The sequence below is a fragment of the Melanerpes formicivorus genome, unplaced genomic scaffold (assembly GCF_026170545.1).
Source record: "Melanerpes formicivorus ecotype bairdi unplaced genomic scaffold, bMelFor1.0.p_v2 SCAF_14, whole genome shotgun sequence".
NCBI lineage: Eukaryota > Metazoa > Chordata > Aves > Piciformes > Picidae > Melanerpes > Melanerpes formicivorus.
The window spans coordinates 9,607,951-9,621,798 of record NW_027142366.1 but is presented as its reverse complement, the minus strand read 5'-3'; the positions used below and the strand labels follow the sequence as shown (position 1 = coordinate 9,621,798).

The window sequence follows — 13,848 nt, the reverse complement described above, 5'->3', positions numbered from 1 at the left end:
GACAAGTTCCACAAACTCAGTTTCATTTGCCCTAGTGAGGTTCTGTGCAATAAATTAAAGAGCTGCTGAAGCTTTCTGGTTAAAAATTGGCAGTAAACCTTCTGCTCCATCTCTGATGAAGAGAGGTGCTGCACTGGTCCAGCATATGATCGATACTGGGGAAATGGGCCAAGGGGAAAGATTCATTATTGCCTGGTGAGAGCCTTCCCTGAGAAGGCGAAGTTTGCACCTTAGCCAGTTCCTGGATTTCATCTTCAGGGCTGGCTGAGAGAAATGGAGACCAGTATCTTATCTGTACAGAAGATGGAAAGAGGTTCTCATCCACTCCTCTGGGTAGATGATAGTCCATGTACATACTTTATTCTCAGAGGTGAGCTATCCAGAGGAAGGGAGCAGAAAAAGCAATCACAAAAATACTGCTGCTATGAAATTTCTGGTCTTAAAAATGTGCCAAATGACACCAAACTGGGTCTGTTATACTTGCCTAAACCCCAGACATGCATGTGCACTTGGACGTGTATACTTCCACATCCTACTTTCTGTTCTTACTGCTATCCCATTGTAGATGTATCTGGCTCATCTTTGCTGCCTTTTACCTTACAATGGCAGTGACAGAAGCTGAATACTGGCTTTACAGCTGGTTTATCCTGAGTATATTATTCCAAGAATAAAGTATAAATAGTTCCAGGAAGTGCACTTTAATTAAAAGGTTATTGGCCAAGCAGTATTGCCTCCTAGGTCAGACTTAGAGGGACTGCTGTTTTCCTAATGAGAAGATAAAGGGTACTTCTCCCTTCCTCTGCAGGATGTGCATGGCACTATAAAAATTCTTCACAGCCATACAGGGGATAATTATTGGAACAGAGGGAAATATTAACCAAGTATGCAAGTTATTTCCAGAGACTAAATCCTGCTCTCCTAAATGGTTTCTTATGAAAGGGTGCACTGGTACCCTGATGCTTGACTCAAGCTGTATTTCTTGGGCTACAGCAGTTCTTGACTACATTCTTTACAGGTTGATTGTCTTTTACTTTTCCAGTACTTAGCATAGCTTGGAAAAAATCAAACCCCAAAGCTATGGGTGAATCCTAATCTTGTGATCCTCATCTGGGAACTGGCTCCCCAGCACAGTTAGCTGTGTCACAAGCACTGCTACCAACCCCTCCTGGCCTTTTGACCTCTCCCCAGTGGTCACTGGGACCACCCCTCAAATGCTTACTCTCATCATGGATATTCTTGTCTGAACGTGGAGGTATCATCTGTATCGGCTTATGGTTGTTCGGCCATGGAGAGAGGAAAGTTTGTATTTGAAGAAAGAACATTTTCAGTAATTTCACAGGGCTGTGGATTTTGGGTTGTTTGGTTGCTTTTGAATTCATTTTCCATGAACTTTAATCAAATTGCCTGAAAAAGTGCCTTTCTCTCCTACCAGGTCTTCTCGGCCCTGCAAATCCAAGTTACTACAGAACTCTGATAAAATACTTCATAGCTCCTTTTTTTCAGTACTCCAGAGAAACTGGCCCAGGTTGCTACCTGTGTTATAAACTGTAGGAATTAGAAAAGAAGGAAAAAAGACTTGAGTAGCATCATGTAGGGGTAGGCTCCCTTTATCTGGAAAATACTAGTTCCAATATCCCCAAATGTCATTCTGTTAAGTAAATTAGATTCTGCATGTTCATTAGAATTCATAAATAATCCCTCCTTTAGATGGACTCTGCACAAGTTGTAAGGCTGTCTCTAGCTCTTGGCTTCATCTGAGATTAACATACTTAAAAGAAAAGCCAACAGATTTGCAACTAATAAGTCTTAGTGAATTATAAAGAGGTGGGATCCTCTGCATACATCTATGCATGCTACCATATATGGTGATGTTCTTCTCAATACTAGCTGTTCCACAAAAATGTAATGATAACAGATTCAAAACAAATACCTTTTAGGGAGTAGTGTGTCAATTGCAAATGAGATAATAAAAATCATTGTTTACATCTAAGCGAACACAGCCAGAGGAGAGTCGTGGACTCAGATGGCTGCTTCATCAGGCACTTTGCTCCCTGGGAGTTCGTCGGTTTAGCCCCTGTCTGAGAGGCTTGAGGGAACCGTGGGCTTTGAGACTTCAGCAAGTTAGTCCCTCCGGAGGGTCTTGTTGCAAGCTACCTGTCAGGGCAAGGCTTTGAGTGACAGAGAAGGTGGGCTTGGCTTTGAATTGGTGTGTTTTAGAAAATACACTCGCTGAGTCCTATGAGATAATGGTGACAGACCTTCTGGTGTCTCCTTTGTTTAAAATATCTCATGCTGCTTCGTCATATACACACAGGTGCGCCTTTCATACAGCTCAGCATTTCCCCCGGTGTGCATGCAGGCAGACATACACGTGTGTGTGTGACAGCGGCCGGGGGACCCCCGGGGTGACAGCGCAGCCGCTTTCTGTGCTGCCATCTACTGCCGCCTGCCTTCCCTCCCGGCGTCCTGTTTAAAGTCTCTCCCTTTATTTTCCCTTTCACAAAAAGGCACGGCACTTTTGCAATTGCTTGAACGCGTGCAGTTCAGGTTGGTTTTTCCTAAACTTTACTCCCAGCATATTAAAATGGAATGCTAAGGCAAAAATGCTTCCATTTCTTCCTCTAGTTTTAAAGCACAAAAACCTGTTTAAAGCACAAAAACCTGCCAAACGAATTATTCTGTTTGGTTATATTTTCTTTAAACAGCATGGGAAGTGCGTTAGGACTTCCTTCTTAGGACTGAAGAAGTAGAAATAGTTACAGGAGGTGAGCAGCTCGGGCTACCGAGCTTCCTCCCTGTGGAGCGCAGGTGAGGTACCTGCACCACGGGCAGCACCCAACGCCCGCAGGCTGCGCTGCTTTGCTTGGAGGACAACTCGCCCTCTGCAGCCAGCATCTTGAAGGTTCAGTTCGGCAGCAGCAGTTAGCAGTGACTGAGCAACAGGCTAGAGCATCCCTGCACGCTTTCAGACCGGCATGGTCTTTGATGTATTGTAAGCAGTACACTCATGCCGAGTGTGTGCGATCGTATCCGATCGGTTCAGTCCCACCTCTCGTCTGTGCACCACCTGCATCTTAGCTGACTGAATGTGTCTGCCCAGTAACATAACGGTTAGCTTGCCGAATGCTCCATCCCAAAGCACGGCGACCCCCCACCCCAGCCCCAGCAGGGGTGCCCGGCCCCTGCAGTACTTACAGGCGTCCGATTAGGGCAGCAGAGAGGGAACTGGAGAGTCGGGAACCTGTGCAGCCACCAGCCGGGACGGTCCAAGTCCTCCCGCCTTTGCAGCCTCCCTATATAGAGGAGGAGAATCTTGTCAATGGGGAGGGGCCCTGGAAACCACGTCCCGCTGGAAAATACTCTCGGTACCTGGGTTAAAAGAGACAGCCTGAGACAAGGAGCTCATTCCCAGCAGGGCCTAGCCTTGGGCAGCTGCCCCAGTCCTGAGGCGCTCTTCAGGGAAGCAAGCTGGTGCTGGCTTTTGGAAAGGCACGAAAGGGGTACCCCTGAGTCAAAATGGGTGCTTCTCACTCACAGGTTCAGAGGTTTTGCTGTTTGGCCAAATAAATGAACCTTAAACTCCTTCCTGCCTTGGGAGCATTCTCACCCCTAAAGTCTAGAAGGACAATGGGCAGTTCATGGTGGTCCTGTGGACCACAGGAGGTTCCCTGCCCACCATCAGTGCATTTTCATGGAGTTAAGTCCCTGAGTTCAGGGGTTGCTTGGGAGAGGAGGATTATTGGTACCATAGCAGGGCTGTGTGGGTAGATGTTGCTGTGGGTCTTGGTGTGTTTATGTGACATCTGGAGCAGGGGCTGGTTTAAGCCTCCTTTGCCCTGGGGGAACAAGACAGTTGTTTTCCACCTCTCCAGTGGATTTGCCAAAATTTCTTTTGTGATCCTGTGCACAGCTCAGATCCTGAGAAATGACTGTAAATGACTGTAAATACTTTTTCATATATAAGAAATACCTCCCTCTGTCCATAAAAGGAAGAGGAGAAGTGATAAATGGCTGAGGGAAATAGTCCTCAGGATGCAGTGGAAAGAACAAGCAGCAGGCACCCTGTGCTGGTGGGGAGAGGAGGACAGGGACAGACCTGCAGGGGTTAGGGAGTGATCTGGTCCTTGTCAAACCTTTCTCACAACCCACAAACCTTCAGTACCCAGCTCTCCCCCCTCCTTCCCTAGCTGGTAGCCAACAGCCTTGTGCAGTAGGACCTGTGGATGGAGACATCCCAAAAAGGGAAAGCTAGGATCCTCTAGGAATTCCCATCGACGTGCCAAATCCAAAATACCGAAACAACCCCCTCTCAGCAACAGGCTAAATATGGTGTATACCCAAAGGGTCAGAGCACAGTCCTGGGTGAAATAATTTCTCTTGACACTAACAGCCCTGTCTTCTCTGGAAAATAAACCCTCCTGGGGAAGATGGATGAGGCTCATATTGGTCTCAGCATCATTAAAAAACACCTATGAAGGGAGGCAAGGCTGGAAATCTCTTCTGTCATTTGGTCAAAGTACCAGTGCTTGCAGGTGTGAGGGACCTGTAGCCCCTTCCAGCTCTGGCCAGTGGTGAACAACTTGGACAAAGAGGAGAGGAAGGAAGAGCACTGGGCTTTCATCTTCGCAGCAGTTCAGAAATGCCAGGTTCAGGCCTTAGCTGCTGAAGACCAGATCTGCCAACACAGTTGCATGGTCCCAGCCTGTCCTTGCAGATGGAGGGTAAGTGTCTGCTGAGGTGCAGGGCTGCCACAAGGCCATGCAAAGCCCCTCTGGGACCAGAGAGGTAACAGTGTCCTATCAGGCTCCTGCACGTGTGACTGTGTTGGAGCAAAGCCAAGGGAAATGATCACCAGGACATAAATCCAAGAAACTTGCCCTTGTTAGCAGAAAGTTCCTCACAGGGTATTTCACTTCTATTTTTTTTAGCTTCCTGGTTGCAAACGTGGCTTTTAAATAGGAATTCAACTAAGATAAAGTAATGCGATGCCATGCGATGCAAGGGGATCCTCTGAACTACATGATCATTTTCAAGTTCATCAAAGTTATCCCTAGCAGTTCCTTTTAAACCCATGCAGCTGTTTCACAAAACCAGACACATTTTAATAGTAGCTTAAAAAGGAGTGGAAATTATTCTGGCAGGTCTGCAAACCGCTGCATGTGCACATGCAGGCTTGCTGCCTGAGCAGTGTGTTTGACAGAAGCAGTGCTGGAGGGTGATCTATGAGGGGACATTAAAGGGGACTAGCAAGTCTGAAGAATATTACTGCTGGGACTGAAAGAGTTGCACTCTTGAGCCAGGTGGGGTAGGAACTGATAACTGTAAGCATGGTGGAGGTGTTTAAGACCAGGCTGGATGAGGCTCTGGCCAGCCTGATCTAGTGTGGGGTGTCCCTGCCCATGGCAGGGGGGTTGGAACTAGATAATCCTTGTGGTCCCTTCCAACCCTGACTGATGCTATGGCTTCCAACCTTCATTTCAAAGTTAATGTGAGAATATAGTGATGTAATAGCTGGGTTGTGTTTGTTGCTTTTTTGGGTATAAACCCAAGGATTTTAAACAAAACTGCCTCAAAATGAAAGCTGTGGATTCTCAGTGGACAATGCTTTTATGACAACAAAACAAGCTTTATTTTAACCCCTCTGATTTGTTTATTTAATTACTTTTCTAGAAAAAAAAATAATTAAGTATTGAGAAGTTTGTCCTGAAATATCTCCTTGATGAATTTGCACTGTAAATATTGGACTTGGATGGGGCGGGGGAGAGAGGACTCAAGAAAGAAAGAAATGAGCTTTCAGCTGCCTTACCACAGCATAACCTGAATACACGGGGGAGAGGTGGGGGGTGGGGGGTGGGAAGGAAGCATGGATGGGGGGTTTAGATCGTTAAATAGAGTGTGTCAGGTAATTTCTTTGTGTGCTTTAAAATGTTTTTACCTTGACCCTCAACACAGGAAGGACGTGGACCTGATGGAGTGGGTCCAGATGAGGGCCGTGAAAATGATCAGGGGCCTGCAGCACCTCTGCTAGGAGGACAGGCTGAGGGAGCTGGGGTTGTTCAGCCTGGAGAAGAGAAGGCTCAGGGAAGACCTAATAGCAGCCCTCCAGTACCTGAAGGGGGCTACAAAAAGGCTGCAGAGAGAGTGTTTCCAAAGGCCTGCAGTGATAGGATGAGAGGCAGTAGTTTGAAATTAGAGCAGAACAGAGCAAATTTAGATGGGATGTAGGGAACAGGTTCTGCACCATGAGAGAGATGGAACACTGCAATAGGTGGCCCAAGGAAGTAGTTAAGGCCCCATCCTTGAAGATATTCAAGGTCAGGGCTTGACAGGGCTCTGGGCAACCTCATCTAGTGGAGGATGTCCCTGGGCACTGCAGGAGGGTTGGACTAGATGCCCTCTGGAGGTCCCTTCCAACCCAAACCATTCTATGATTCTAAGCTTACCAACCGTGTTTCTCTAAGCTGATAGAGGTTAGTGGAACTGACAAGTGCGCTGCAGGGTTACCACCTGTGCTAAGCTCTGCTCGTCCAATAAGGACAGTCTGCATCCAAAGGAGAACAATTAGCCATGAGCACTCTGATGAGTTAAATAGTCACCAGCTACTTAGTGCTGAGCTTTGTGCTAGCTGCAGGTCAAGTAAGGTATGTGGAGCACACAGATCACTTCTGAAGCAGCTGGATACCAGCAGCTACTGAAAGGGTCTCTTTGCAATTGTGAGCAGGTATTTTGGGTTTCTTTTCCCAGCCATAATCACCCAGTGAGGATCGCTCCGGAAAACTGACCGACTGACACCGAGCTTCGGCTCGATACCGAGCCTGCTCAGGAAGGGAAGAGTAACCCACTCCTGCCAGCCTGTTGATAAAGCTTGGAAAAACATCTCCCTGTGCCTGACAGGGGAAACTAAAACCTCTGAACAGCACTGACACTGCGGAGTCTGTAAACAGGTTCCTCTGATTCTAGGGGAGTGCAAAAATTTGGTCTTAAAGATTTATTTATTTTTTTAAAGCAGCTTGTGGGTTAAATTCTTCCAAAGTGCTTTCCAGATCTGATAGCCACATTTCCCTGGCTCCTTGTCACCTTCACTTTTGGTATCACGCTTAGACAAAGAACAGCTTCTCTTAACATAATTCCCCCTGTTAGAGTCTCAGTTACAGGGTTCCATCTCCGACAAAGTTCAGAAAAGCATTTTGCTCATCAAAGCCCCAAGCTTCTGCATCCTTCTATCTTTTATTTTGTGATGTTAGTAGAAAGGGCAGCTACTGGAAGACATCACAGCTTATAATTAAGTTAAACAGAGCTTCTTAAATTACTTGAGAAAATCATTTTTGTATTCCACAATTCCACCTAAAGCCTGAGCCTGTGACTCTAGGATTTTATGAATTATTGCCATCTTGAGTACTGACCTCACTGAACTTCAACTTTTGGGAAGTGCAGCTATACTGTACAGGCTTTGCTGTTCCTCTTCAGCCCTTACCAAGTGAGGCAGGCACTGTCTATCTGGATCTTCAAAGATGCTCTCCTGTTTCATTACTGCCAGGATAAATGCTAGACCATTAAAAAAGTGATTCAACCAGTGTATTTTCATCATGTTCCAAACTTTTGTTGTACAAATGAATATCACAGGGAATACACTTTGACTTAATTTGCTTGTACAATGACTACACTTTGAAATAAGAGCTTGTTACAACTCCCCATATCTGGATGGTGAGGGAGACCCTTGTAACAGCCTTTTACAGTTGTGGAGACCATGACCTCCTGACCTGCGTGCTTGGAAAAGGGCAAGTATCAAACATCCCTTTGCCTTCTTCAACCAGAACAAAGATGGTATTTCATTTGTAACACTAAAAATCCATTTCCCAGGGAGCTCCACGGCACCTGGGCAGCTTCTGTGTGACATGTGATGAGAAGACAGAAAGCAGGCAAAAATGGCTTTGGTTACTGTGCCGTTTGCATAGCATAGAAGGTTAGAGCCTCGGTGTTTTCCAGAGCCATTTTCCTTGCCCTTGAAACGACAATTCAGATGCTGTCACAATTTGACACACTGGTTTGTTGTAACTGATGCAAATCTACAAAAGACTTAAAGATGGAATCGAGTGAAATGTATTTCCTCTGCTGGAAACAGTCCTGAGATGCTTATAAATCAGCAACTGGGGAGCTGGCAGCATTGCCAGTTGCACAAAGCAGATGAGCTCACTGCTGAGGCTTCAAATGGATCATTTCAGCTTCACCATTCAACTCTTAACTGGTCTCTGCAGTTCCACATCAGAGGCTAGGCTGCTTGTGAAAAAACACCTGTAATGTTAGCCGGGTCAAACCAAGATGAAGGCATAACTCCACTGGCTGTACAATTTAGGGTCTTTTCACTTAAATGTTCTTCTCTTCCTTTTTTCTCCACTTACTGCACCATTTATTTAAGATTTAAAAGAATCTACCTCAAAAACGTGTTTCTACCATATTATAGGGTTTGGGTTAGGGGCCAGGGTGAGAGGTTAAGATGAAGAGATAGCGGGGTGGGTAGAGTAAAATAGCTAACCTGTTATTTGTGATTACCATTTCAAAACAAGCAAATCTTTCAAAACAAGCTAAGAAAAGTTCTGGGAATCAGGAATTTATTATCAAATTTATTTTTAGCTTTGCCTGACTTTGAATTTCATGTTGCTTGGGAAAAAAACACAAGTTCCTCCCCTCCCTCCCACGTACTCAGTGTTACACCATACAATTTATAGCAGCTCCAGATGGAAGAGACTTACCCACTCTTGCTTACTGGCATGAAGATAAATATAGTCCTAATTTCCAGAGAATTAAACCCAGCTATTCCTCTAAAGTACTTTAATTTGTATTTCCCCATATTTATCTGGAAGCAGCAGCTCCTTCTTTAGAAACAAGAGTGATTAAAATGTTTGGGTTGAACACTTTCAGAATACCACAGGGAATAAAAATGGAAACATTTTATTCAGGAACACAGGACAGACACACAAAGGCACAGTATATAAAGCAAAGTGCAGAAATTATATTGCCTGTGAGATTTCTTATAAAGTAAACCCAATATTTTTAGGCCCAGTTCTAGACACAGGCTTTACTGATCTGACTTCATACAGAGTTTTCCTTCTATCAGCACTGAGGGAAGAGAGATTTTGCTAACAGCTTTTTCATTGACGGTATGATCCCACCAGCCTGCCTCATGGGTAAATTCAACAAGCTGAAATGGCCCCACTGGCCATGCTGGGGAAATGTAAGCAACAAGGAACTTCCTAAATTACAGAACTTTGCATGAGAAATACATATATGAAGCTATCATCTGTTTATACTTTGCAGAACAAGGGGCTCCTCGATGCTTGTGCCAGCCATCCTCCCTGGTTCTGGAATTCTATCTGAAAATGAAACACAAAGGCAAACATTCTCAGGCATCTGGAGATCCAAAGGTGTAAATCTTATTTTCTACTCTTCATGCAGAATATCATCATAGGAAACTCAGGCAATTTCACAGCTATTTTTTTGCATGCAACTGTATGAGATAAGAGCTTTGCATTACTAAAGATTAACTTCCAGACAGCTTCCAACTCAGATTCCATCAGGACCCCATAGGAATATTCATTCAACTAAATAAGCAAGATAATTTCTAATATGAAAAGCAAGTTGGATGTTAAATATGAGACTCAGAGAGTTGAGCTTACAAAGGGACTTCATTACCTGAATCTAGTGTGAGGTGTCCCTGCCCATGGCAGGGGGATTGGAACTAGATGATCTTTGAGGTCCCTTCCAACCCTAACAATTCTATGATTCTAATATGCAGGCTAATTAAAATAGCTGGATAATTACTTGCTTGAACCCATTGCATTTAGGTCTCCACTGACATATTTTACAAACACATGCAGAAAGTAATTTCAGACTATAGCTACTTAAAGGTTAAAAGCCTTAAAGCTGTTCCATTTTTGTCTAGTTCAAAAAGTAAGGTGCTGTCGTGGTTTAGGATCAGTCCTGACTTTTGTGACTAAACAATTAAATCCCCATGTGAAATTATCCTGGAATAAAGAGGGCAAGGTGACTCTGCAGAGTCCAGTTCAGAAGTGAGGGACAAAGTTATATTTTAAATACAATTCTTTTATAAACTGAACTGGACTGCTAGGAATAATTATTTTCTAACAACTGATCGCACTTTGGTGTTGCAATGTTATTTCTTCAGCCCCCCCTTCTGGCAGAAGGGAACATTGTCCCAAGGAACTGCTCAGAAAAGGCCTTGAGCACTTCTCCCACATGTTTTAGGTGTCAACAGTATCTTAGGCTTCATTCTTCAAATTATTAGATACAAAAATAAATAGTTGCTAGTCCTAACAGTGCTACATTCTCACTGTAAAAAGTGCAGTAATACACCAAGAAAGGTCTTCGAAGCAGAAAAATGGACCAAGGATCCCTTGGGTTCTTTTAGCTTAGGTGATATTAATTAGAACCAGGCAAAAAGCAGTCCAGAAAGGGAAAATAAGATCTAGCACTGTTCTGCTGTAGCACAATGAACTCAGAGCTCAAATTTCTGCAGCCACTGGGTGTGAATCATATGCCCAAATGCAGAAGTGACAACTAGTGCAGAACTTTCTATAGCAATTAGATATTAATGAGAAAGAGAAATACATCCACAGTTTAATGTATTTCACTGAGAATTTATTAAAGTGACAGTGTAGTAAGACAGCCTGTAGCTGACCCATTGTGGATTTGCTGCAGAGAAGGAGGTACAGCATCCCTCTCACTGCTGATGCTGGTGCAAGTACCAGGTAGAAAATCTAGTCACAAAGAAAACTTCTGCAAAAAATGACACCTGACTCACCTTTTTGATTTCTCTCAATGGGTAGTTTGCCAAAGCTCTGCTTTGGGTAACTGAGCAAAGACACTTTCGGCAGGGGATTCTGAGTACTTTCTGCTTTACCAGCATGTAACAAATGAGAGATAATTCCATACAAGAGAGGTCTGCTTAAGAGAGAAATGACAACAGCAGACTGTGAAACACTGAACACTAAAAATACATCCTCAGAACTTCCCAGACCTTAATGGCCATTTCTAGAATATGTGCACATGTCTTTATTTAAAATGCCAATAATAAATAAGCAGAGACCTAAGCCCATCTCAAACACCAACACTCCTAAAAAGCTCACACTAAGGAACGTTCTCAAGTAAACTCCAGGTCCCCTCTAGGTGAAGAACCAAAGCATGCTTAGCACAAGAGTGTAGATCCCCATTCTCACTTGAGCAGTACCAAGGATCAGCCTTAGGTGGGCTACAGCCCAGTCCACCAGGGCACATCCCAAACTTACTTCTTGCTAAGCACCCAACAGATTCTGACAGCACAAGCTGCAGAGAATGCTGAAGGTGTGTTTAAACCTGCTCCAGCACCCTAGCTCATTAGTGCAGTCCTATCAGAGCACTATGAATTTGTGCCTAATCTTAGAGTGCATAGTGCCTAATCTTAGAGTGCAATAATGTTTTTATCACTCTACAAAGCAATTCACTGATACGCAAACACGACCTGTTTTCTGCTTCTGCCTGTAGGGAAGGCTATCCTGGTCAGAGACTCGTGTTCTGGTGTGCAAGTACAGTAGAGAATGCTATGGAGTAGGCAGAATTCAATGTCAGTTTGGAATATGTTTGAAAATGGGCCTCTGTTTGAAATTATGAATTTGGATCCAGCTCCTTAGAGCAGGCATATGATCTAGCCACACTTTAACTGCTGAGAACATTTATTTGTGATTTATAGTAACACTAAAAAGAGATACAGAACTACATTATACTGTGCATTCCAAAATCACTCCTTACACTGATTTTCCATTTGTGTCTTCCACTATATTCAGCTCTTTGGCAAGAAATTGTCTGTCCAAGGGCACTTCAGGCTGGCCAGCTTCTGCAAAAGAGAATTCCTCCAAATTCTTAAAACTGGTAAGAAAACCATCACCATTTAACAAAAGACCTCAAAAAAGAATGAGAGCACACACTCTCCCTTTTAGACTATAAATAACTAATAGTATATTGTCATTCCAGGAAACTTACTTAAACATTAGTGCTTCAAACTAATGTAAGTTATAATTGCATTTTACAACTTCAATTTTCACTCTGCAGGAATTTATTAAACATATTAAAGAAGTCTTACAGTATAAGGATAAATCTATCAGGCAAACAACTCACCCTCTAAACAATATCAAACACATTCCCTCCATTAACTACTATACACTCTCCATTCCCTCTTTCTGAGGATGAAATATATCAAATTGTTAACAGCAAATGTAATTATTATACCTAAGCACAACCACAAAACTTCCTATTTTAAATACAAGTTAGTAATAGCTGCCAGAAACAATGCTGTAGCATATAAATTGCAGCTACCATTTAGATGTTGTGGTCTATAAAGCTCTCAAATACCAGTATTTTGGCACAGACAGCAAGAGTAAAAACATATGGATCATCTTTGTATTCTTTTTGATATTTAAGCTAAGGACATCTTAACCAAATTTCTTATAGTCTATATGCATGTCTTGCCAGAATTGCTGGAGTTCAGATTATCAACCACTTCATGGAAGTATTACATTAATTTAAACTCCCCTTCAAACAAAACCAGACATTTCAAGAAAGGTATCTTGATTTTGCAGGCTGTTAGCAAGTTTTCTCACTCCTGTATCAACTACTCTGTCACAGCACTTTCCTCAAGGGTAAGGAGCAAGTATTCTTGAAAGCCAGTGGTATACTTTGGCTTTTAAAAGCAGTGGTGACAACATTATTTATCTCCAAGGGAAGCCAAGATGGTGCAGCTCAGGAGCACTTTTTACATTTCGTAGTTTCATCAACCAAACACTAAACGTCTTTTAAAAGCGATGACAAGAAAATACCTGAAGTTAAAACAGATGCTGCATATTTATATTTGTTATATTCCAGGTATTCACGAATTAGCTCGTTGATTAAGAGATTTTCATGCGAGAGTGGTGGCCGTGGCACACTTTGATCATCCAATGCCTTAAAAACTTCAGCTCTGATTCTGGCTTTTATTTGTCCAAGCGCACCTCTTTTTTCCAGTGTGTCCTTTAAAACTAATATCATCAAAAGGTCTGTTAGTACAATGCCAAACACGTTGAAGCAGCCTTTATCAAACGCAATACAAACACAATTTGAGCACATTCACGGGGAAATAAAGATAAGATAACCAGAGCCGCGCATACGCCAGTAGGCAGCAACAGCAGGAACCTTACAGATAAAAAATAGCCCTTCGGAGAAGTCACGATTGTATCGGTTTCAGTAGCGAACACAGACCCTAGCAGTTTCAGAAACGGCACATTACTGGTCCCATATATTTCTAATGAATTAAAACAAGACCAAGATAATGACAGGGACACAGTGCCTGCGCGGGGGCTCAGGGACCTTTCTCCTACGGCTCAAAACCAGGCGGCAGCCCCGCTGGCGCCCGGGTGCATACGAAAAGCTCGGCTACCCGCCCTTTCGGCGGGCCGAGTTACCTCCTCCGCCACCCCGCAGGCTCCCCATCCCCTCGGCACCTCTCCGCCTCACAACCTGCTTTCAGCTCCGTTACCGTCGCCATGACCCAACTGCCGCGACGCGGACCCGGATGCGGCAATGCACCGCAAGAGACCTCTGCGCAGGCGCACGGCTGGAAGGGGGGAGCTGCCACCTGCCGGCCCCTCCTTCCGGCACACGCCAGCCAATCGGGCAGCGCCGCGGGCGGTGAAGGAGCTTCGAGCGGCCCCCTGAGGCGGAGTGGTGGCATCTAGTCTGAGGGTGGTCCCTGTCTCGCCGGGGTCAAGCCAGGATAAAATAATGAGCAGTGCCTACTGTTAATCCTTTTTGCTGCTAGGTGGT

The 13,848-nt window shown here is 44.1% G+C and overlaps 3 protein-coding genes across 10 annotated transcripts in view; 1 reads left to right on the top strand and 2 right to left on the bottom strand.

Moving 5' to 3' along the window:
- Positions 1-3,276, bottom strand: part of MYH11 (myosin heavy chain 11) — a 54,183-nt gene extending 50,907 nt beyond the window's left edge. For all 4 annotated transcript variants that reach the window (XM_068146857.1, XM_068146858.1, XM_068146860.1 and 1 more), the window contains exon 1: positions 3,196-3,276. The gene's annotated coding sequence lies outside the window, so the exon portion shown is untranslated. The remainder of the gene's footprint in view (positions 1-3,195) is intronic.
- Positions 1-13,848, top strand: part of LOC137445289 (multidrug resistance-associated protein 1) — an 82,148-nt gene that overhangs the window by 7,890 nt on the left and 60,410 nt on the right. The window lies entirely within an intron of this gene.
- Positions 8,934-13,634, bottom strand: CEP20 (centrosomal protein 20). Of its 5 annotated transcripts, none has more exons than XM_068146852.1 (5): positions 13,543-13,634; positions 12,867-13,064; positions 11,803-11,887; positions 10,820-10,962; positions 8,934-9,371 (listed from the first exon to the last, which is right to left on the bottom strand). In XM_068146852.1, exons 1-5 carry the CDS (start codon positions 13,568-13,570, stop codon positions 9,295-9,297), a joined length of 531 nt encoding a protein of 176 aa, XP_068002953.1. In that variant the 5' UTR covers positions 13,571-13,634; the 3' UTR covers positions 8,934-9,294. The 5 variants fall into 5 exon arrangements, with proteins under 5 accessions (XP_068002953.1, XP_068002955.1, XP_068002954.1 ...); XM_068146854.1 differs by having other exon boundaries at positions 10,820-10,959; XM_068146853.1 differs by having other exon boundaries at positions 13,488-13,576.